Genomic DNA, 23,129 nt, shown 5'->3' with positions numbered 1-23,129 from the left:
ACAATTAATAATACCACTTTTACACAAGTATATCTTTCCAGGTTTCTCTGCTGGATTGAGATTCATTTATGTTTATATGCAAGTTCGTATGTAAATGTTTTACAGTTTCATAAAACATTAAACCAAGGAAACAAAGGTCAGTATCACAAACTGTTTACTATACAATAATCATTTACATGTTTACAATATCATTTGTTTTTTGTAATTAGGCTAAATGCTATTTAGATTTTCTTAATGTGTATGTGGCACATGAAAATAGCATTTTTTATTTTTATATTCTTTGTTTTTTTCTTCAGGGGGAATTTGCAAAAAAATGCCTTGGTTTGTTTTTGTACATCAAATAGGCCTTAGAATTAGACAGAAATTGAGTCATAATGAGTTTGGAAAGGACAATAGATGAAATACTGAAAGGAGGAAATTGAAGGTGCATGGATAATTCAAGCTCATTGGAGGAGAATACACCCTCGCACACCCGCTGAATCTCATTATGAGGATTTCAATTTCTCTCGGTTGCAAACAGGTCTGAAGCAGATGCTAATGGTGCCTTGGGGCAGGGCTATGCAGGTACTAGTTATCCACAGCACTGCTTTGTGATTGTAATCACTGAGTCATTATGCCAATTGTGTATTCCATCAGTCTCAGGCTGCATTTAGATTAGAAAGTGGGGGGGGAAAGCAAGATATCAGCAAGATATTTACTATCAAATTATTTGGGGCACAAAGAGGGATTTCTTGAGGAGTTTATTTGTCCATTACATTTTGTTCTAACAGCTCTGCATACTTGGAAAAATCTGAACAACCACCTAAAAGTTTGCAGTCACTGAGGAAATTATACATTTTGATCAGTTAAATCAGTTAAAAAACGTAATGCAAGTGCAAGGCTTACTTATTAAAGGCTTAATACAGTTTAATTCATTTGCAGCGCAGCATTTTAGATCTTCAGTATTCTGGGGTGAATTTATTTTTGTAATCTGCAGAAATTAGTTTTAGATTAGAAAGTAGTTTGAGCAATTTGGATTGATTTGATAGGAAACACACATTTAACTTGCTAACACAGTAGGTCAATAGGGTTAATATCCTGTAGCAGATAACCAGCTGGCTACATCTTGTCTGAATAGCGCTTACATAGTCTGGAACTGCTTTTGTCATGCTGTTGCAAAATGGAAAGATCAACTTAGATCATGTTTATTCTGCATAAATGTCCCACTTTACCATCAAAAAGCAATCACGTTTTTATTTTATCTTCCACATTTAGCATCAAGTTTTTTTTATTTAGAGTTCTTTGCTTTGATCTAAAGGCCCACTATCAGTTTCACTGTTGGAATAATGTTGTTTGGATTGTATTGCAGAGGTCCCCAATCTTTTTTGCGCCACGGACCGGTGTAATATCAGACAATATTTTCACAGACTGGCCTTTCACAGATAAATACAACAAATAAAATGATACGACAAAGAGAAAAGCTGTGGCATTTTGTAAATATAATAATAAATGCGAATTCACTGTGTAATTGTGTAACATTATTAGCAGCGTCCTCCTGTAATGCGCCAACAACATTGAGAGTAAAATCCTCCTCTATCCCCCTTAATACTCTGGTAGCTATGGTAACGTGTAAATATTTCTTTCAAAATAAGACACACAACTACAAAACAAATATAAAGTACATGAAAATATATAGAAAATTTATTCATAACACATTCATAACACATGGGAAAAGACTCAGGGAAACCAAGTTAAGGATAAAAACCCCAAAAACCATAAATGTCAAGTCCGAGCCTTAACTCTCGCGGCCTGGTACCAAACGACTCATGGACCGGTCGGTGGCCCGGGGGTTGGGGACCGCTGTTGTATTGTATCTAAAATAAGCATGACAGTTGTTAGCCTTGTTCAATTGTGAATGTTTTTTTTTCTTTCGAATGATCAAATCATGTTTAAACTGACACACCTGGAACAGGTAACACAATGTGTCAATCAGAAATGGTAAATGGCCTGTATTTGTATAGCGCTTTACTAGTCCCTAAAGCGCTTTACACATCACATACATTCACACACTGGTGATGGCAAGCTACATTGTAGCCACAGCCACCCTGGGGCGCACTGACAGTGGCGAGGCTGCCGGACACTGGCGCCACCAGGCCGTCTCACCACCACCAGTAGGCAACAGGTGAAGTGTCTCGCCCAAGGACACAACGACCAAGACTGTCCGAGCCGGGGCTCGAACTGGCAACCTTCCGATTACAAGGCGAACTCCGAACTCTTGAGCCACGATCGAAAACAGAGGTGATGGCCAATGAGGCTTAGCCTCTGTATGCTCACAGTTATTCCATTAACCTTACGGAGGTTAATGCCTCATATTTGACTCCATTAATCATTAATTATCATACTCAACATTCCCAATCAATTTAATTTATTTTAATTAAAACTATATCTGTTTTTCAATACATGCATATTTCCAAACTTTTGATTGTTAGTGTGTGACTAATTGCATCTCTCCACCTCTGTTACCTAGCCTGTCCCACAGCTATTGTAAGAGGCACAGGACCATGTCGGGAAGATTTACGATATGAGCTCCAAGTGTGTGTCATTAAAACTGGGTTTCTTGGATTCCCTGCCATGTGCCACTGCCTCAAATCCATCACATTATTCTCAACCAGCCAGGAGTACTGTCGGTGTGAGTGAGTGTGACGGTGGACAAACACGCAGTGCCCGCACTTTTCTGTCACTCTTAACGAGCACCAGTATCTCCGTCACCTTACTCTAGAATGCACTTTCAGCTCGTGTTGAGCCCTGAATCACTTGGACAAAGAGGTTCACTTTGTGAAAAGTGAGAAAACACTTATGTTACTGCTAAACTGCTCACAGCACAGTTCCCAATTAAACACTCATTAACTTGATTGCTCTGAATAATGGTGGTGCTTATCTTCCTCAGTCTAAAGATCCTGTTGTGCTGCAATAAGCAGGCCATGCCATGGCATTTCTGCAAGAAATTGTCAATCTGAAAGTGGCCATATTTTCATTCTTAACAACTCAGTTTTCCACTAATGAGGGAAAGCACTGGAATAATGTAGGAGTGATGTATGCAGACTGTGATACTGAAGATACACTGGAAAAATAGTACTTCTTTTATACTGCATCTATATTTGTCATTATAAATTAAAATCACTACTAGTTAACTCATTTGGTACAGGACACACCTGAAGGGGCTTTTATTTTGGGATCGTGGGATATATTTATATTGTGTGTGTGCACAGCTGTTGCCTTGTAGCCATCTAATCTGAACAGTACAACTGCTATGAGCCTAATCAAGCCTTTGACTGACACTAGGAGATGAGTGGTAATGAAGTGCTCTTCAGTGTTAAAAGATGAAAAAGAGTGAGGCGAAGAGGCCTCTAATTGGGTATCCGTGCCACTTCAGATTGCTGTTAATGGCCAGTATTCATCCTAATATGGTGGTCAGTGTCATGGGGAGAAAGCAAACAGGAAGAGAGAGCGTAGCCAATTGCAGCTCAGCGACTGTCAAATGGAAAAACAAACTTGTTGAACCTTTTATATTTTCCACATTGGAACTCCTGTCAGGAGTCATAAACCTAAAAGCATAAATGCAACATAAAGAAACTGTAAAAAGAACTTTCCTAATATTGTGTCATACCCTTTATTTCTTCCTGTGTTGCCTTGGTATCCCACAGATGTTTATTTGGATTCAGATATAACGGGTGAAAAGGCAACTGCATCAAAATGAGTTCATTTTCGTACTCATTGAATTGGACAATCCTGTATCTGTTGGTACAGAGTTTAACTCACCAGTTATTCTAGGGCAAGTTCATATCGTAGCATTAAACATTTACGACCTCCTACAGTATTTATATATATATATATAATATGACATGCACAAGGTTATTTGTTCTCTTGCGTTCCTTTTTTGCTCTAAATTATGCTAGTGCACTCTGAAAGCTCATTGGTTGTCTCCTAGCACCAATTTGACCAGATCATCACTTGACTTGAATATCAGTTGCTCTGCGTAGCTGGTGTCACTCTCCTCTAACCTTTGTTCCCTTCATCTTGAGCTTCAGCACTCTGCCCCATTCATACTATTGCCTGTCTTGTTTTTCGCCCTATAGAGGGTCAGTTCTGCCCAAAGGCTACTCTTATATGTCAAGTAAGTGATCGGCTCTTTCTACATTGAACTCAATCATCTCAGTAAAAAACTATCAGTGCTTCCACTGTAATTTAACAATTATTCCTTACTTTTCTGACACCATGAAAATATAATATTAACTTTGGAGAGTGCTTCTACCAGCATAGCATAACACAAGCCTCATGCAGGTTTGCACAAGTCTAATGTAACAAAACTGAAGTTGTGTTCACAGTCTGTGTGCACTTAGTTTTATTTACAGTGGTTTGTTGATTACCTATACTTAACTCATCTTTACCTGTACTGTCAATTAGGATTTTCCAGTTATGGAAAAAGAGATTAAAGGATGCCTCGAAGATAGAAAATAAATGTAAAATTCAATTTAAATGTTTCGAGCTTAAAACAGAAAAAAAAAAATCACACCCCAAAACAGCCTCTCCAAATATGCTTTTGTTTTATAAGAACCTCTTATCTTATTATTCATATCTTGCATAATACAATTAGTATGACTAATGTTAATTATCTCTAGAGGCTTTCAGTGAGAACAGAACAAAATCCTTTCACAACCTTTTTTGTATCATTTTGAGTGGTGACACAGCACTTGTTTAGACAGTTTTTGTTTTTTTTACAGAAATCAGACAGCTCTATTTTATCATGGGTCAAAAGAAGTGGTATTGACTTTTGTTTTTGTATGTTTATGGGCTGACTATGTGTCATTTTGACTGGTATCCAAACCAAAAAGAGACCTCTCCTGCAACCCTGTGTGTCTATTCCAAAGTAAGTTCACAGATAAAATCATTACAACTCAGTGTGTTTGGAATCTGGTCAACTTATTGAGGTTGTTCTGAGGCCAGAGTCAGAAAGCAGCAGTGCGATGGTACCAGATGGGGGTTGCCTTATTTATTGTATTTAGGACGCCTCTTCAGTTAATTAGATACTAGCATGCAGCTGTGGATGGTAAATGATGACTTTGTTAGGATCTTTTTAAAGTACTGCCCACCTTCTCACTATTCAAATAATTTTCTTGTAGCACAGAAGAGAATAAAATTGTTTTTGTTAGACTGAAGGCTCGCACAAAGGACCGGGTAAACTGGGTAAAGCTTCTCAAGGAGATTACAATAATATTGTAATGTTTAGAGTTGAGCATAATATCTACTCTTTAAATCTCTTATAACATTACAAAAACATCTTGTTCACGTTCTTCCCTGTTGTCTCAATATAAAGACGTTTTTTATTTAATTAATTGAAAAGCTTGAGCTTATTGAGGGGGTAATGGTGCCTGATGTTGTAGTCATTTCAAATTATCAGAAGGTCAACTCCATGTAATCAAGCTCTATTACATCTCACATCAGGAGACGTATCAATTAGCCCCTGCATATATCTCTGTGAGCAGGATGAAAAAAAGAAAAGCTGAATGACGATGATGACGATGGAGGAAATTATGCATCATACCAACAGTATAACTGTTTGACTAGTGTATGCATCAGTGGTTTGCTTTGTGACAGTTATGTGCATTGTTTCTAAATGACACTATCAAATCAGTCCTCACACTTATCCAATGACGTATATGCAATTAGTGTCACATATTTCTAAGCTAATTTCCAAATCCCAGGTTGTCACTGGAGATGAAGCGTGACACTTTCTTTTGTCTGTAAAATGGGGAAGACAATGTCGTTTGGTGATGAGATTTCTAGAATGACTCATAATCACTTGATGTCGTCAGTAGTGATAATTGGTCTGAGTTTTTTTTTTTTCATCTTCCGTACTTTTATTATGCATGTAAATTTAACAACTTCTAATTATCATGTGCTACCTTGATTTTGTGTGCCTGAATCACCATTTTATTATGTGGTACATCAGTTTCCTTCATATTCTTTCTTTTCACATCATATCCTTTAAGTATAATTTCCTTCTCTTTTTGAAGTTAACTATGTTGTTTAGTTTTTGGTTTTTTTGTGCCCTTTTGTGCCACAGGGAAAAGCCAATAAAATCCCAATAGCTCTAATCACCCAATTAGTCACAGAGACACTCAGAAACTTAGGAGTGGTGTTTGTTTCAATCCACTTATGATTCTGTTCCTTCATGATTAGGGCCCTGAAAGTGTAAGGTATTGATTTTAAAACTTTATTTGTAGTTGTGTAAGTTTACAATCTTACTAGGTACACTTTATTAGGTACACCTTGCTAAAATTGAGCCCTTCTTGCCTTCAGCACTGCCTTAATTCTTTGCATCATAGAATCAAAGAAAGAGCTTGAAGCAAGCCTCAGAGAATTTGGACCATATTGATGTGATAGAATCATGCAGTTGTTGCACATTTGTTGGCTGCTTAACCATGATGTGAACCTCGCCTTAGCCACATGCCAAAGTTTTGAGATCTGGTTACTGTGGATAATGTTTCAATACAGTTACCTCAATGTTTGAAAAAACAGTTTGATGCAATTTGAGCTTTGTGACATGGTGTGTAGAGCAGGGCGATATGAGCAAAAATATTTATCACGATATACATTTGAAAATTTGCGATAACAATATAACTAGGGATGGGTATCGTTTAGGTTTTATCCGATACCGGTGCCAAATCGGTACTTTTGAAACGGTGCCGGTGCTCAAACAGTGCTCAAACCGGTGCTTAAAGAATGGAGAACACAAAATTGGTCCAAAAACCTCTCATGTTCAGCTGTTTTTTGTAAAAAGATAACAATGTTAGCCTTTTCTGCAGCTATGGGGCATATATGGTATCACTCTTGGCTGGAAGCAGTGCTTAAACAATGGAAAAAACACAAACTTTATCCAAAAACCTCTCATGTTTAACTGTTTCCCTCTTTTTCTTTGGTCATTTTAACCTTTTTTGCCAGGGTGAAGGGAGTATCTGCCATCAAACAAGAAGACAGCCGCATGTAGCTATGATGATGTTTGCTAGTTCACCTTACATGCATTAATGTAATAACGTGGTTAGCCTACGAACAACATTAAGCTACTCACGCAGAGAAGAACGGCTGCTGCTGCATCATCATCCGTCATCATTTCTGCTACACTGGCAGGGCTAGGGGCCAGGACTCTCCTCTTCGGGTTTTTGGGAATGTTGCTAACTCCGGGTCTGATAACAGGCACCACACCCGCAGTAGATGCGCTCGGTGTGAGGTCTCGCAGCAAGCTATCAAATACAGCGCATTTCTTGGCTTTTTAAAAAAAAAACGCTATGCATGTTTCATCGGATTTGAGGTGTTACCTCCTTTGACAGTATCACAGTATCAGCTTAAAGCACTTGTTGCAGGCTGCTGAGTTTGCATATTTTGCTGTGAAGTACAGCCAGACTTTTGACCGCTTCGCCTTGGGCATTTTTAATCTGTAGCTCTGCTCTAAAAGAACGTACGTACCTGGACCCGCCCACTATCCTCGGAAACGTAAAATGATTGGCTAGAAGTGTATCACAGCTCAGGAAAAAAAAGCACCGAAATGTGCGCTGCTTTTCGGTCTGGTTACTACACCGGTACCCATCCCTAGATATAACTGACGATACAATTGACACTAGACAAAATACTTTACAACTCCACAACTTTATTAGTGCAAAAAAAACCCATCAATGTATTTTCACTTAAACAAGCAGCTGTTTATTATGTGCATTAAAGTTATATAAAAATGTAACAGTGCAAATGCAAATTCCTTGCTGACAGTTTAACCAAAAGGCATTTCCAGTGGAAATTGGCTGACATATCCTCAGCATAACATGTATAATATCCACAAAACTTAAAAAGAGGTTATACACACACAATACGGTAATATTATGTTGAAGCACAGTACGTATCACTCCGCGAGGCTCCTGCCTACGATAGCCGTAATGCTCCGACAATCCATCAAGCGGTGCGGGTTTGTAGCTTAGCAAAGTCGTACTAAAACATTTGACAGATTTTCGACCACCGTGTACCACATAAAGTCGTTTCGAGGTCAGTAAACCCAAACAGGCACACGGGATTATAAGGAGCACTGTCGATTTTCAGAAAAATCAAAGGATTGATTTTAAGTGTGCCGTATTTTCCAAAAAACACGGTAATAACGACAACCCCGCTAGCGTGCGCTATGAAAAATAGTGTTTTGTTGTGTATCTGGCGGACGAAAGCTAAACCAGTTCCACACCACTGAAGTTGCAGCATTTTTACAAACCAATTCTGGTTCATCCGTTTCATTCAACGATCCGCGTTCGCCCTTCTCATTCTCCATCACCGGCACACTTTTTCCTCCATGTGCGTATGAAAACACTGCGCACGCGCGTTTTACCCATGTTCTATCGCGATATTTCATTTTCTTATCATTGCCCGACATTATACCAGTATTACCGTAAACGGTATGATATGGCCCAGCCCTAATGGTGTGTTACTGTATTCTGCTGGAAGTACCCATCAGAAGATGGTGTTGTCATAAAAAGAGTCCACAATAATACTCAGGTCAGTCCCAGCATTTAAACGATGATCAGTAAGAGACCCAAAGTGTCCCAAGACTCATCAGATTAAGCAACCTTTTTCCAGTCTCTTTTATCAAGTTTTGGTGAATCCATGTGGACTGCAGACTCAGTTTCCTGTTCTTAGCTGACAGGAGTGCCACCCAGTGTGTATAGGCTACAAGAGGCCTCTGCTGCTGTAACCCATTTGCTTCAAGATTCAGAACTCCTCTTTTGCATATCTTGGTTGTAACGAGTTATTTGAATTACTTTTGCCTCCCTAAAGCAGTCTGGCCATTCTGCCCTAAACTCTGACATCAGCGAGGCATTTTCACCCATAGAACTGCCGCTAACTGATTATTTTTTGGAAATGAGACAAGGTTGCTTGGAACCTAGTCTCAGTCTGCAGTTGCAGAAGTTCTCAAGCTAGCACAACAACAATGGCAAAATTCAAATTCACTTAAATCATCTTTCTTCCCCATTCCGATGGTCAGTTTGAACTTCTGCAAGTCCTCCTCCCTATATCTGCATGCCTAAGTGCATGCAATGAGTCTCATGCGCATTAATAAGCAGTTGAATATGTGTAGCTAAAACGTGTAAGTGTAATTAAATGTTAAAAAAAAGAAAAGGCTGATGGTGTTAAATTAATTAAACATTTTTCTTTTTTCATTTTGTCCAGCTAATCACTTGGTTTTCAGGTTTTGTTAGTTAGTCTGTCACTATAAAAATGTCAGTTTTCTTTTATTGAGTTAACAAAAAAGTGAAAAAAGTGTATTTGCGTTAAACAGTTTCAGCTGTTAAGGCTGATGAGACAAAGTTATTTGAAATTTTTAAAGAAACTAAATGAAACATCCTGCATTGATGACTTATTTTCTCCTTATTTTGCTGTTGGGGTTACATCTGGGAACATCCACTTAGGATATGGGTTTTGTTGCTAACATCTGTATTCATTGCTTTCTACATGTGAGCCAAACATCCCTGACACATTTAAAAAGGAAGTGTCATTGGTAAAAGCTCTTTGCAAACTTGTGATAAGTTGCAGGTAGAGGAAAATTAGATGAATAAACACATCAAAATCGAAATCACTGTCAAAAATCCTAGAGGAAATAGAAGAAAATACTAACATGAGCCATACATGGCTATGGTATTATTTAGGGACAAATTACAATATTTTAAAACCACTTTTGCCTAAACTGAACGTAAAAGTTTAATTTTGTGGATATACAAAAATTCATTTAAATCTAAAGACCTTCATAAAATTCAGAAAAACAGAGACTTACAGTATTGTAAGCTGTGGATGAGCTGTAATCTGTCAACCATATGGTATCTGCCGCACCATGGTCATGTGATTTCACACTCAGTTTGAGTCCAGATTATGACTGCCAAAATCAATAGAGGTGGGCACACAATATCTAAGTAATTATGGGAGCCAGTGGGGTTCTGGGAGTGCTGACAACACTGTTATTGTGAAAGGACTGCTTCCTTTTCCAACCTTACAAAGAAAAAAAAGTTCAAAGGCACGTCCTGCACCCTAATGCTACTAATGATAATTATGTGATACTATTCAATTCATTTTTATCTATATGGCACCAAATCACAACAACAGTCACCTCAAGGTGCTTTATATTCAAAATACTGAGAAAAGCCTAATAATCAGACAACTCCAAATAAGCAAGCACTTGGCAACAGTGGGGAGGAAATCCCCCTTTTTAACAGGAAGAAATTTCCAACAGAACCAGGCTCAGGGAGGGATGGCCATCTGCTGTCATTGTGATGTAAGGGGAGGGAGAAAAGACACACTGTGGAAGAGAGCTAGAAATCAATAATAATGTTTAAATGTGGTTAAAAGGGGTGTATAAAGACATAGAGAGAGAATAGAGGCGAGTGAAGAAGAAGTGCATCATGGGAAACCCCTAGCAGCCTAGGCCTATTGCATTCTAAGTAAGGAAAGGAAAAGTTTTCAGCCTAATCTCAATAGCATCAATGGTGTCTGTCCCTGAATCCAAACTAGGAGCTGGTTCCACAGCAGAAGAGGGGCGTGAAAGCTGACGGCTCTGCCTCATACATTATATTTGTGCTGGTTACAGAGTCCTAAACCCCTGGTAGAACTGAGATCAGTCTTAAGACATCAGAAACTATGTTTGATTTTTGAACTTTTAAAGCCACAATTCATCAGAAGGTACTTTTAAAAATATTTCAGCTATACTCAATAGGTCAGTAAAGTTTGTACATGAGAGGTGCTGGAGAATTCAAAACTGCAGGCTGATGGAGGGAGGATAGCTCCAAATAACACTGACGTGGCTGCATAACATTTTAAGGGAGGAAGTCAAGTATATCTTATTGTCTGCTAGTATATATGTTATGTCAAAAGGGGGAAAAACAATCTTTTAAATTAAAACGTTAGCAGTGCTTTAAATGCTGAATACTCTGTGCAGTGTGTGGTGTGTAAATGTTAAATTTAGTCAGGCTGCCTCAGGAGGGCACTGAGTGCAGACACAGAGTCACAGTGAGAAATACATAGAGGGGAACTGGGGGGGAAAAAAAGAGTCAGCATGAACCACATATAGTTGCTCCCATAATTGCAAATTGTATGGTTAACTTAACACTGCTGAATTCCCATAAACTAACTCTGAGGGGCAGAAAAAAGTAGTCATAATGTGTATAGTCAACCTGCTTCTAGCCTGACTTCCATTTGTTGTGCCCCATGTAAGCATAGATCCTCTTTCATCTCCAGCTCCACCCCGCTGGCAGCTCAGAGGCTTTAACAGGCAGAAAGGTGTTGATTGTACTTAACCTGCATGCTTCATGCTGCCTCTCTGCTCTACCTGTTGGGGCTCAACTATGTCTTGGTGATTCCTGCAAACCCTGGGGAATCTTTCCTTGGTGGCTGGTAGCACAGCTTTATCTGCTACAAAAGCAGAATATCGGTAATCTAGTGTAACAGTATCTCCTGGGCAGTAAATGAAAACTGTGTTTTTTGTGTTCATTTCATTGTTTCACCCTGGCTTGTGTAAGTGTGTATGTGCTACCCGGAACATTATATTCTCATGGGTGTGGTAGGTGTGAACTAGCATCAAAAGCCTTGAGTCACATCCTCTTGCAGCTTTTGTAATACTTGTAGCCTGGCTTATATTTCATATAGAAAATATGTGAGCAGTTAGACAGTGATGTTTTCTAAAAGTAGAGCCTTCTTTATTTCTCTTTAAAATAGTCGATCATTTATCAGACCTTCCTAACTGCTGTATGTGTGGGATAGTCTTGTATAAATAGCACTGAGTGTTAGAAAGCTGAGTCACAACCCCCTCTCCTAAAAAAATTTCTGTGACTCATTTTGAATAATAACTTATTTTCTAAAATCTGAAAGCACGAACACTTCTCTTCTACTATTCTATATTTGGTGCGGAGAGGTGGACATGAGAAGCTGGGAAACTATATGAAATCTAGTGAATGCCTTTTATAGAAGTTTTTGTGACTGTGTGCGGTAGCCATAGTGTTGTCCTTTACTGTCTTGTAGACAGGAGGAAAGTACAGGATGAGGGCAGGAGGACACAAGGAAAGGAACAACCTGAAAACTAGACCACTAGGGGAGGGGAAAAGTCAGTTCTGTTATGTTGTTTATGTTTTAGTTGTATTGATAATAAGCGTCATAGTTTAATAAAGATTGACTCTTACTTCACCACTCTATATTAGCATTTTGAGTATAATTAATTTCCAAAAGAGACAAATACACTTTGGTCAGAAGAAGACTTGGTGTATTTGGTTCTATGACCTTGCTTTGGGACATGGAGAACAGGAACAAGACTCCAGCAAAGAACAAAGCAGATTAAGTCCGACACAATATGGAAGGTGGAGTTCGTTTGGTCTTGGGTTACAGCATGACGTGCAGAGAGCAGCAGCTGTCGTCAGGCTTAAGCAGTTTTTACCTATGTAGGTCTATGTGAAGTTTGCCAATAAGGCATAAAGAATGGTAGCAAGTGAGGCAGCAGCTGATGTGGTTTGGCATTAAGCTGAGTTGCTGTCAGCTGATATACTGGGATTGCAGACTGAGCTTGACTCTGTGGTCAGCCCAGTAATGTGCTCAATTTAAAGATGATTTTGAAAGCTTTTATTCAGAAAATTCCCACAGATGTTGTGATAGTGTAAACCTCGCTTTGGCAATAACAAAAAGAGGACATTGTGACAGTCTAAATTAGAGTAAAATTTCATCATTGTAGAGGGGAGTGTTACTGCCAGTCACAAAAAAAAATTCTGAATGAACTCTGATGAAATGTTTATTTCCAGAATTGTGTCTTTCGTCCCTCATTGATAGAGGTTTTGTAATGATTTGAGTATGAAAATTCGCCAATATATATCATACTATGTATACTATACCCTGTGAAATACATAGATAGAAAATAACTCAAGTCGTTCAAACATCCGTGTGAGATTTTGTACCTTGATTTGTAACATGTCTCTAGCTTCCTAACAAAAAGGAAAATGTGATTACTCAGTAATGCATTAGCCAACAGTGCCTGCGCTTATTCCTCTGTGGGCTGAGCCAGTGATTTTCTCCATTATGTGTGAGTCTGCTTCAAAATCTGCAACATTGGAGAGCTTTTCAGCTAACTGCCTGCCACTGTTGTGTCAAATGGACAATGGAATGGTTAGGCTAATTTGTGCAGCAGGGGTTTTATGATGTTGAAACAAGCTGTCAGAGTGAGGCAGATAATAGGACAGAGAGATCTGATATTGTAGTTCAGATTAGGTAATGTCCCTTTTCTTTATAAAAAAAATAAATAAATAGAAGCTTGCTTTCAAGCCAACATCCGACTGCAGCATTTGGTCATTTTGAATTAATAGAATCTGTTATTAAAAAGCAATGAAAATGCAAAGCAAAGTAACACTCAAAACTTGGATGGACATATCTTGATCATAGATTATCAGAAAAAGTGGGAGGAAGGCGGAAAAACAAAGGGGATACTTTGCAGGGAGGGAGAGTAAGAAACAGCGGAATAAAACCAGACAGGAAAACGCTGGCATGCATGTGAGGAATGGGAAGCGAGGGAGAGAGCAAAACAGGGAGGGCAGGACGGAGAGAGAGGATAAGGGAGGGCTGCTCTCAGCATCATCTGACAGGAGAGAGGCTGATCTCCGACAGCAGGTGTTGGAGGATAGAGAGTGAGTCAGACAAACGGAAAGAGCGATACATAGAGGAACACCAAGTTGTTGAGGAGAGATTGAGCTGCAAGTGAGCCAGTACTACAGGCGGGTAAGCATGGAAAGAGATGATGGAGCACACTGGCTCTGTTAGGATGAACTGCTGAAAGATAGATGAATTGAGCCAAACTCAACCCAAGATAGACAGATGAAAGAAAGCGAATGACAGAATAGAAACAGCTAAAGAACAGTCTTACTCTTGTGTAGGTGTTTCCGTCTGATCCTGATCTGCATTGATCTCTTTATCAAATGCCACTTTGAATGTTGAACTTTCTCTCTCGCTCTCTTTATCTCCTTCCCTCTTTCTCTCTAGTCCACCCAGGAAGTGGCTGACTGGCATCTCGAGTAAATGACTCTGCTTTCATTGTGCATTAGCTGCTGTACTTGATTAGATTAGTTGCTCTCTACTAAGTGGACCTGCAAAGCTTAGGGGTTTATGTGTACTTGTCTCTTTGAGGCTGCGCGTGTGTGCATGTGGGTGTGTGCATGTCCATGTCTGTGTTGTTGTTGGTAAAAGGAAGGATGCAGCCAAGCAGGACATTACTCTTAAAGCTAAAACGTGATCCTGATATTATTTTTGTTCAGTATTTATGAATCTCCGAAGCCCGAGCCAAGAGCAAGAATTTAATCTGCAGAGCTATTGAAGAGTGAAACCTGAAGCCGCTCCAAGGACGATGAATTGGAAAATAGCATTCTGTTGTTTGAGCGCTCACATTCATTTGAGTTTTGTTTGACTGTAATGTCAACAGTTATCAAGCAGAAAATGTGCCAGCGTGTCCGCAGAGTTTGTGCTTTGCCAAAGCAAAGTCTCTAGTTCACTCATTTTGCAGCAACTCCAGGCTCTGTTTTGTGGTGACACATCAAGGGAAAAGCTGACATGATGATGATGATTTTGATCACCATTTTAGCAAAACACAGTTACTGCTTTACACCCGGTACTAGTGGAAGCAAAGCGGGAATAAATAAATATGTTGTGGTTTAGATAATGGGGCTGTTGTTCTTGTGCTGACTTTATTTAGTGGTGGTTTATTTGTTTTATTGCTTTTTGTTGGGAGATTTGCATTTGAAATGCATAACTATATTTGTCTGTGCAAATTGCATATGTAGTTGGATTGGATTTTTGTTTTAATTTAACTATATGACCTAAAATCATTAATTGGACCAAACACAACTGGGTGGATCTTTATGATGCTCTTATTTTAGGTAAGTTTGAAAGTTTGATTTCTTCTTGTTGCATACATTAATCCTACCTCATTTAGGCATTACTTACAAAGCACTGGGTAGCATTTGTGATCTCATTTAAAATGCACCGAGGTCTCCTTGCTGTGCATAAGTTGTCTCCTAAACCCATTATGGTAAGCTTTAATGGATAAACTTACTGTACTATTAATAGGCAAGGTTACTCTACCATAGCAGCACTCGACCAGATGATATCTGACTCCTCCTGCAGTGCCCGTGGTTATCGTTTGTTTGCCAAAAAAAACAATGCATCATTGAGCCGGACATGTGCAATATTCATGTTCAGCCAGTATTTAGCCTGGGGTCTCTACTGTTTGTTTGATAACCACTGTAGATGGTAATCGCTGATGAGCCTCCCAGATGACCCTTCAGATGAACGTTTTAGATAACCATTTTCTGCTTTTTCATGCTTGTAGACCTGACCTTAGGCTGACTGAAGGCAGAGTTGTTAGACAACTGATAAACAGAAAATGACAAATTGTCAGTATATTTTAACTTTTGTGTCAAGCTGTAAAATAATGTTTATTTGTCCTGTTGTCCTATTTGTTAGCAAGATTACACAAAAAATAATCTTTCCAATTTTAATTAAACCTTTAGAGGGTTATAGCACAAGCGAAAGAGCACATTGCAATTATTTTGGTGTGAATCAAAAGGTTAATGTTTGATTTTATTTCACAATTTTGTAATAACTAACATTAACTACAACTGCAGCTTTTCTCGTTATATGAATAGATCAGTTGCATTTAACGGAGGGTATGCAAAGAACTGTAGCTATTTGAGAATATGGGCGTTTGTAACAGAGCTATAATAACTATTAATGTGAAATTGATGTTATTATTTTGCTGCTTAAAGATTTAGATGTGTGTTTGTGTTGTATTTATGTATTATTTCTTCGCGTGAAGTTTGGCACCCATCTAGTTTTGCTGGTATGGTTTCATAGTCTTGGATCCAAATGTGACTTTTAGAGAAAAGAAATTATATTTACGTGGCCAGTACATTTTACTGTTAATTTGATAAACTAAATAAATGCGTTTTCCTCTGTTTGTCTGACCATGACCCTGCATGCTCTCTGTGACTACAGTACCCCTGTAAACACAAACTACTCAAAATAATATTTTTAATCCAGTTTGTAGAGCATTCAGTGTTGTCCCGCTCATTGGCATTTGTAGGTGCCGCACAGCCTGCGCCTTGGTTGGAGAACAGGAAGCTGGAATGCTTATCAGAGCTCATGACCTGGCAGTCCGTGGAGGCTGCTGCTGGTAAACACAGGATTAATTGGTGGATTTAGATTCAGAATGCTTTGTGTCCATTTTAGAAACTTCTGGGAGCAGAAATGAAGAATAAAATTAGAATAAGACTGTAATCCAGAAATTAAAAGGCCTGAAGATCAGTATCAGTTCTTATGCAGATTCACTGTTTGTCTATGGTATCATCGGTAGTGTTGCATAGACTGAGCATTTTGCAGTTATTATTAGGTGTTATCAGTGTGTCAAAAATGAAAGCTTAAAGTGGCTCTGTGTCATGCTGTTTAACTTCCTTTTTACAGTCTGTTAGCCAAAGAAATTTGAAATTAAAATGCATATCTGGCATATTTGGGTAATTATTTATAATTATTTATCATTTATACATGTCCTATATAATATTCAGCAAATCAAGAATATGTTTTACTTGGATAACTGGAGGTAATTGTTTAAAAAAAAGACTATCTTTATTAATAATTTCTCCCAACTTTCATGTGTAACCTAGATTTTGGGCTTATTTTCTTTAAATGGAGCATCTTAGAGTGATTCAGGGGTTAGGTGATGTTGCTAGGTGACACACACCTTTATACAGTTCCAGCTGTAACAAGAATTTAACCTCAAAAAGGAAAAAAAAGAGAAGCTTTGTGCACAGCATGTATGCCACGGAGAAATAGGTGTAACTATGAGATGAATGTGTTGTCAAGAAGAAAAAACTATGACAAATTTATGTTTGTGGTGGTGACTGTGGGCTCAGCCCATAAAAACAGATGATCAAGGATCTTTTATTAACACTGGTATGAGCAATGTGTTTTGCTCAGCAGAGGAGAGAAAGTGATAAGTCATGATTTACCTTCTTTCTCTGTCTTTTCCCCCCCTTTTCTTTGTATGCACATATGTCTAAATAATACGAGTGTGCAAATAATTAATTAGATAAAGAATAAACCGTTCAATTGGGATCATTGGTTGGCTGTTTGGCAATAGACAGGGCAGCTCACACTGTTTAACCTAGCTAGATAGGTGTTTCTTGGGTTGAGCTTCCTGTGTTCCAGTCACCCAACCACCATGACATAGTGACCCTCACATCTGCCAGCTGCTGTTCAAAGGCGTGACCTGTTCTACATCCAGAGCTCATTCAAACATAGCAGAGTATTTAGTGTAACTGTGGCCCATTTTATATAATGAATGAGAGAAGCTGTGTAGCATTTAATATTAAGAAATAACACTTGTTTGTAAGCAAACTGCTTGAACGGGCATTCAATTGATAAAAAAGGAATCACCATCTATTTTCTCTTGAATGCCTGTCTGACACTCTGCATAATCCACTGTCAGAGGCCTTGAAATATTTAGTGGCTTCAATTGTACTCATTTATTTGTGTTTCTCGTTCCGCCATTTAGTCCTGCTTTCTGTGCCCTTGCCTCTCTGCCCTACCTTAATTGGTTTGCATATTCCTAATAAGTTCCCTGTGTAATTACAGCTCTCTGTAGGTATCCTTCAGTCTTTTGTGAGTCTATATGTTTATTCTACCTCTTGTGGTCCCTGTGTTTTGGTTTGTTTTCTTGGATTTTCTAGTCTTTCTGTGACTCAGTGTCTTCTCCCATGGGGTTGTCATCACTAAACACATCTAACTGTCTTCTACAAAAGTAAATGAAAGTCACCTGGTTTGGACTTTTGGTCACATTAAATTAATTTAAAATTGTATCAAATATATCCGTACTGTAATCCCTGCAGGATCATGAGTTATGAGACGAGATAGCCGTCTCTACCCTTTCTCCTAACATCTTTAATGTTTTAATTGACTAGGTCATGAGTTCAGTCACTGTAGCCACCTTCAGAGTTTAAAAAAAATTATGCATGTAGAAGATGCTATGTGATGTAGAAGAACTATGTGAATAATATAGCCTTCCTTGCAGAGATGATACAGCTCATGCATACCGTTAGTGTTCAATTAGAAACAGCCTTGAGTCATTTTGGCTCCCCAAAGATTCAAGTTCTTAGCTTTGGCAGTACTTGCCATCATTCTTGCCCCAGAGTCTCTTGAAGTAGCCAGGAAGCTCCAACATCTCAAGTACAAACGTATGATGAGATCAGTAGTCATATTGGCAAAGACAAGTCTATGCTTTCTTCAACTTCCGTTACTGCATGGGTTCTAGCGTGAACGTCTCTATGCAAACAAAAATGTGAGTCTTTAGCACAGTTATTATTGCTGCACTTCTTTATGGTTTTGTGTGCTGAATCCTACTGAAGAAGGACAAGAAGGGCAAGGTTAAAGCCTTCCAGATGAAACGCTCGCACCAAATCCTCTTTGTCAGTCTGCTCAACCACCTTACAAGCACCTGTGTATGCCAATACTGTGCACACCAAGCAACCGTTGCAACTCTAATTCAGAAAAATCGATGCAGGCATGTCTGTCAAATGTAGCCTGATTGCTTTACAAGGCACTTGCTGTTAGATCTCCCAGATGGAAGTGTTCATCCATGGCACCCAAGAACCAGTGGAAAGATTTTAACCAAGCTGTGGTCCATCCTGGTACACTACAACCATGCAGGTGCTCCTGCACCAAGAGTGCAACAGTACTGCTCCCCGGTCAAAGAAGTGTGTGAAATGGAACAAGATCAAACAAACTGGGGAAATCCTGGTCGCTAAAACATATTGAGATGCTACATTAGGAACATTATCGCAATAATGAATGAATGAATGAATAGCGCGGTGGTAACTGTTCACCAAAAAAACCCACAGCCCCAAGTATTGTAATTGTTGTGTAATTTTTTTCAACAATACAATGTGAACAAACCGATTTGTAGCTTTCTGTTAGCCAAAATTCACAGAAATGAGAGTCTAACCAAAATGACGAATAGAGAATGCAGAACATCCCTGGTGAATGTTCCCTTCACCAGTGAACCTCAGGCCTTCACAGCAGCAGTGTTATCATGTCACATGTCAGGATTGTGGTATTTGTTAACATGTGCTTGCTTTAATAGAATGCTGCAGTCCAGTCTCATTGAATCAAGCTTACCTCATTTACCCCATCAGTAAATCTACGCTGATTATCTGCCTTATAAATCATTTTGGTGATGGTAGAAACTGACACACACAACTTCTTTTTTGTTTGGCTGTTTCTTTTTATTTGTTCCTGGTTTACTGGTTCAAGTCACCTTCGTGCATATTTAGCATAGAGACAGCTAACTGATAACGGAAACCTCCCATGCATAAGATGCAAGTTTATTTAGAGAGACAAGAGCATAACTGCAGCCAGGTTCACTGCTTGGTCGCTTTCATTTATATTAAGTGAAACTTCAGCAAAGGCATGAATGTAAAGTAAATAATTGAATATTCTCTGAAGTAAAACAAAAACACCTTCCAAAGTCTGTGTGTGTTTGTGTCTTTTAATATACGGATAGTTGAGCAAAAATGTCACCTTAGCCTATGCAGATTTCTGACTTTTTAAACTCAGTAAGCCATTTCTTTGTCGGCAGATTTTGATACATCACTCTTTGCTCCACGCGGCATTTGACATGTTTTATTGTGTTCGAGCTGTATTTTCTGAAAGATGTAACATCAGTGTTCACACTCTAAAGGAATGTCAGTTCTAAGAAGCTGAGGATCCAGCATAAAAGGATCAGGCATCCTCTTTCAGTTATTTCCCTGAATTCAGCAGATATCAGAGAACAAAGTACTGTTTTTGTGCTATGTTATAAATATATTTCCTAACCTCAGCTCCAGGTCAGCAGTCTGTTGTCATAAAAGTGCAGCTCTGTTTACTCAGACTTATAGATTCAGACAACATAGGCAAGGTGCTGCAGTAACTAATAACAGATTTTGTCTCGGAAGAAAGAGCACTGTGTAAATCATTTTTATTGTAGCATTAGACCACTGTGGCGTGTGCCAAAATGGCAGAATGATGGAAATATGTGAGAGTGAGTGCACACATCTCCACCATTTCTCACTGAATTCTCACAAAGAATCAGATTGTGCTATTGTTCTTTGTTTCTTTTGCTCCCAAGCAGTGTTTAGAAATGCCCTCTGCTGCAGGTTTGCGAACAGGATGCATGCACAGACGGGCTGCCAGTTCTAGCAACTGACTGTTGTGTGAGACGAAGTGTGAAGTAATATGCTGTGACCAGGATCCTGGTCAGACTGGTAATTCACTCCAATCACACAAAGAAGAAAAAGGGTAGAGAAGAACAGAGAAGAAGCAGTGGGTTAGCAGATGAAAGCTGAAGGGTACTTTCTTCCTCTGCTTCATATCTATTTTCATCAGGTTTCACCTCATTTCCACACTTACATTTTCCTCTGTGTAGTTCTCCTAATGTCTTCTGATTCAAGGTCTTGCCTCTGAATACATTCACCAGATTCAACCTTGCTTGTGAGCACAATAAGTAAACACAATGGATGGGGGGTTTCAAATACTTCCAAAAAAAGATTACACTGTGGTGTAATAATAGCTTTGGTAGGAAGTGTCAATTGCATTGCAGGCATTTTCCCATGCACTTATTGCTTAAGTTAGAAACTTGACTTATGGCTACTAGTAACCTCTTTGTCTTTCTCTGTCCCCATACCCCCCTCCACCTTCTCTGACTTACAGGAAACAAGATGGAAGGATCCGTCGTATCTCTGATGAAGTAGAGTCCCCACTAGCACATTCCCGCCCTCCATTTCTTTCCCCCTCACTTTCAAAGGTAATACAAGGCTTTGACCTGCTGCTGCTACTCTTTTCTTTAATCAGGTTTGCATTTGCATTCAGACACAGTGCCAAGAATCCCACACGAACAATGTGAAACTGAGGGTTTTACCACTTAAAGTTACGGTTAACTCAGTTCCATTGATAATATTAGTAATTGTGGCATAACGTGTCATCCCCTTCTATGCATGATTGATTAATAGCATTTACTGGGATAAGAATTACAGCCCTGATTAATATCTCTTTAATTAATACTGTCACACTTATGAGTATGGTGGTATTAAAAGTCAAAAGGTCGTGTCAAGATATTGTCATATAGACCAACCTGTCGGCATGAAAAATGACATTACTGTTTCCTAGTGATCCCCCTGTGTGTCTGAATGTTTCAGTGAGAAGAGCAAACAAATGATGATTTAATCCTGCTATATGTTTTCCAAAGACCTTTTTTTCATTTGGAATATATTTAAAGTAATTGTGCATTTGATATAGTCTGCACTGCAGGGAATGAATGTGATTAAACTCCGTCATGAAGTTGTACGCTAGACTGAGTAAGGCTCTATGGATGTGGTTTCGAGTACACTTCTTTATCTTATGGAAAGGACCCACTGGACAGCTGGCTGTGATGGAACTAGAGATCAATGGGGTGGAGCTGGTTGCATCAGTCAGACACCGCAGTGACAGCTGACAGCAGCCGACAAAGAAACAGTTTTAGAGTTTGACAGCAGTTGAAATAATTGGCGCATATAGGTTGTTGCAACTTCTGCTTGGCCAAACTGAAAATTATTTTTAAAAGTATGTACGGCTACAGAAGTCTTAGTGATTCAGCTTTTATTAAATTTCACACAAGCACATTCTCACTCTCATTTTCTCACGTACTGATGCTTGGTCAGGACCTCTGTCACTTTTCGATGTGCGGTTTACTGCTCCGGAATACAATTTTACTGGATAAGAAAGAATAACAATGAAAAAAAAAAAAAAGATAGAGCCTGACATGGAAGAAAGGAGTGTGACTCCTGTCTGAGACCACTGCTTTTATGTTCCATCTCCTTTTTTTTCTGTTACTTTTTGTTCAGGTTGAGCCAATTAACTACTGCAAGATTTAGGAAAATATTGTGTTCAAATATCCTTTCTTACAATGCGTACATTAGAAGGTAAATTTCTCCCTTTATTGGTTTACGTCAGTAAAACATCCTGAGGCAGTGACAACACAAGCAGATCACTTGTACCTGTAGGCCTATGGTGTCTTTTTAGAAACTGAAGGACTTTTACTGAAGTGTGCTGGTCTACCTTGCATATGAAAAGGGGCTCCCATTTTCTCAACACATAACCTGGTCTTGAGCAGGTTATGTTCGGAAATTTGATTCATGCTGCTTTTGGAAACCATCTGAAAGCACCATGTTTTCACGGTTTCTTTTATGCACAGCATGTTTTAAGTGCAACAAAGATTTGCTGTGCAAATATATTTTCTATGTGCAAGTTATTAAGCTGTGCCTTGCTCTAATATCAGAAATGAGGTCCAGCTGTAAAGTTACAGCAGCAACAACTATGGATTGCATTGTCACTGGAATATACATGCATTCAGGTGCTGATGCAGAACGTGTAAGAATGTTTTTATAGTTTACTTGATTCTAATCTGTTGCTGAGTTTGTTTTACGCTGCTGGAATTGCAGCTTTTATAATACAGAGCACACACCGAGAATACCTGCTTAATCAATAAAATTAATTCATTTGATCTGGCAACAAACTAAAACTATTTCCATCTCTCCTTTATTATGTGACTTTAATGTTTAAATGTAACCAGTTTAAAGTTTCAGAGCTCTAATGTGCATCTATCACATTAGAAATAAACAGTAGCAGCCAGAGAGTGCACTCAGGATTTATTATTCTAATTACTGTGAATTGTAGTTCTTGTGATACTGACTTCACACCTCATCTATTAGTTGTAGTATCAAGTGTGCCTCCCGTGTCTTATTTCTGTGTTTGCGCCTTGGGTCCTTTGTGTTTCATTGCAAATCTTGTTGCTTTATTATGAATGTCTTTCTCAGTCTCCTTTGGCTATTTGCAGTTTTACTTTGAAGATCTGTTTTCTTTCCTGTCCTGTGTTAGTTTTGCTTCCTCTCTATTTCCTCCCAATCGTCCCTCCAATTGACTGTCTTCACCTGTGTGCGATTGCTTTCACCTGTGTCTTGTTATCCTCCTTTTGGACATTCACT

At 38.8% G+C, this 23,129-nt stretch overlaps 1 protein-coding gene across 8 annotated transcripts in view; it reads left to right on the top strand.

Moving 5' to 3' along the window:
- rap1gapb (RAP1 GTPase activating protein b) overlaps positions 1-23,129 on the top strand; it is a 112,043-nt gene that overhangs the window by 61,842 nt on the left and 27,072 nt on the right. For 6 of the 8 annotated variants that reach the window (XM_085407308.1, XM_085407303.1, XM_085407302.1 and 3 more), the window contains one exon: positions 20,821-20,914. Coding sequence is in view for 5 of the 8 variants with exons in the window: in XM_085407303.1 (XP_085263429.1) it covers positions 20,821-20,914 (94 nt within the window). In the remaining 3 variants the exon portion in view is untranslated. Of the gene's footprint in view, positions 1-13,682; positions 13,810-20,820; positions 20,915-23,129 lie in introns of those variants that run through there. The other 2 variants (XM_085407311.1, XM_085407309.1) reach the window with 1 other exon arrangement.

This window comes from Rhamphochromis longiceps, linkage group LG5 (assembly GCF_057381845.1).
Source record: "Rhamphochromis longiceps isolate RC_006_pf linkage group LG5, R_longiceps_female_GT1.1, whole genome shotgun sequence".
In the NCBI taxonomy this organism is placed as follows: Eukaryota; Metazoa; Chordata; class Actinopteri; order Cichliformes; family Cichlidae; genus Rhamphochromis; species Rhamphochromis longiceps.
This window is presented reverse-complemented; position numbering and strand designations above follow the sequence as displayed.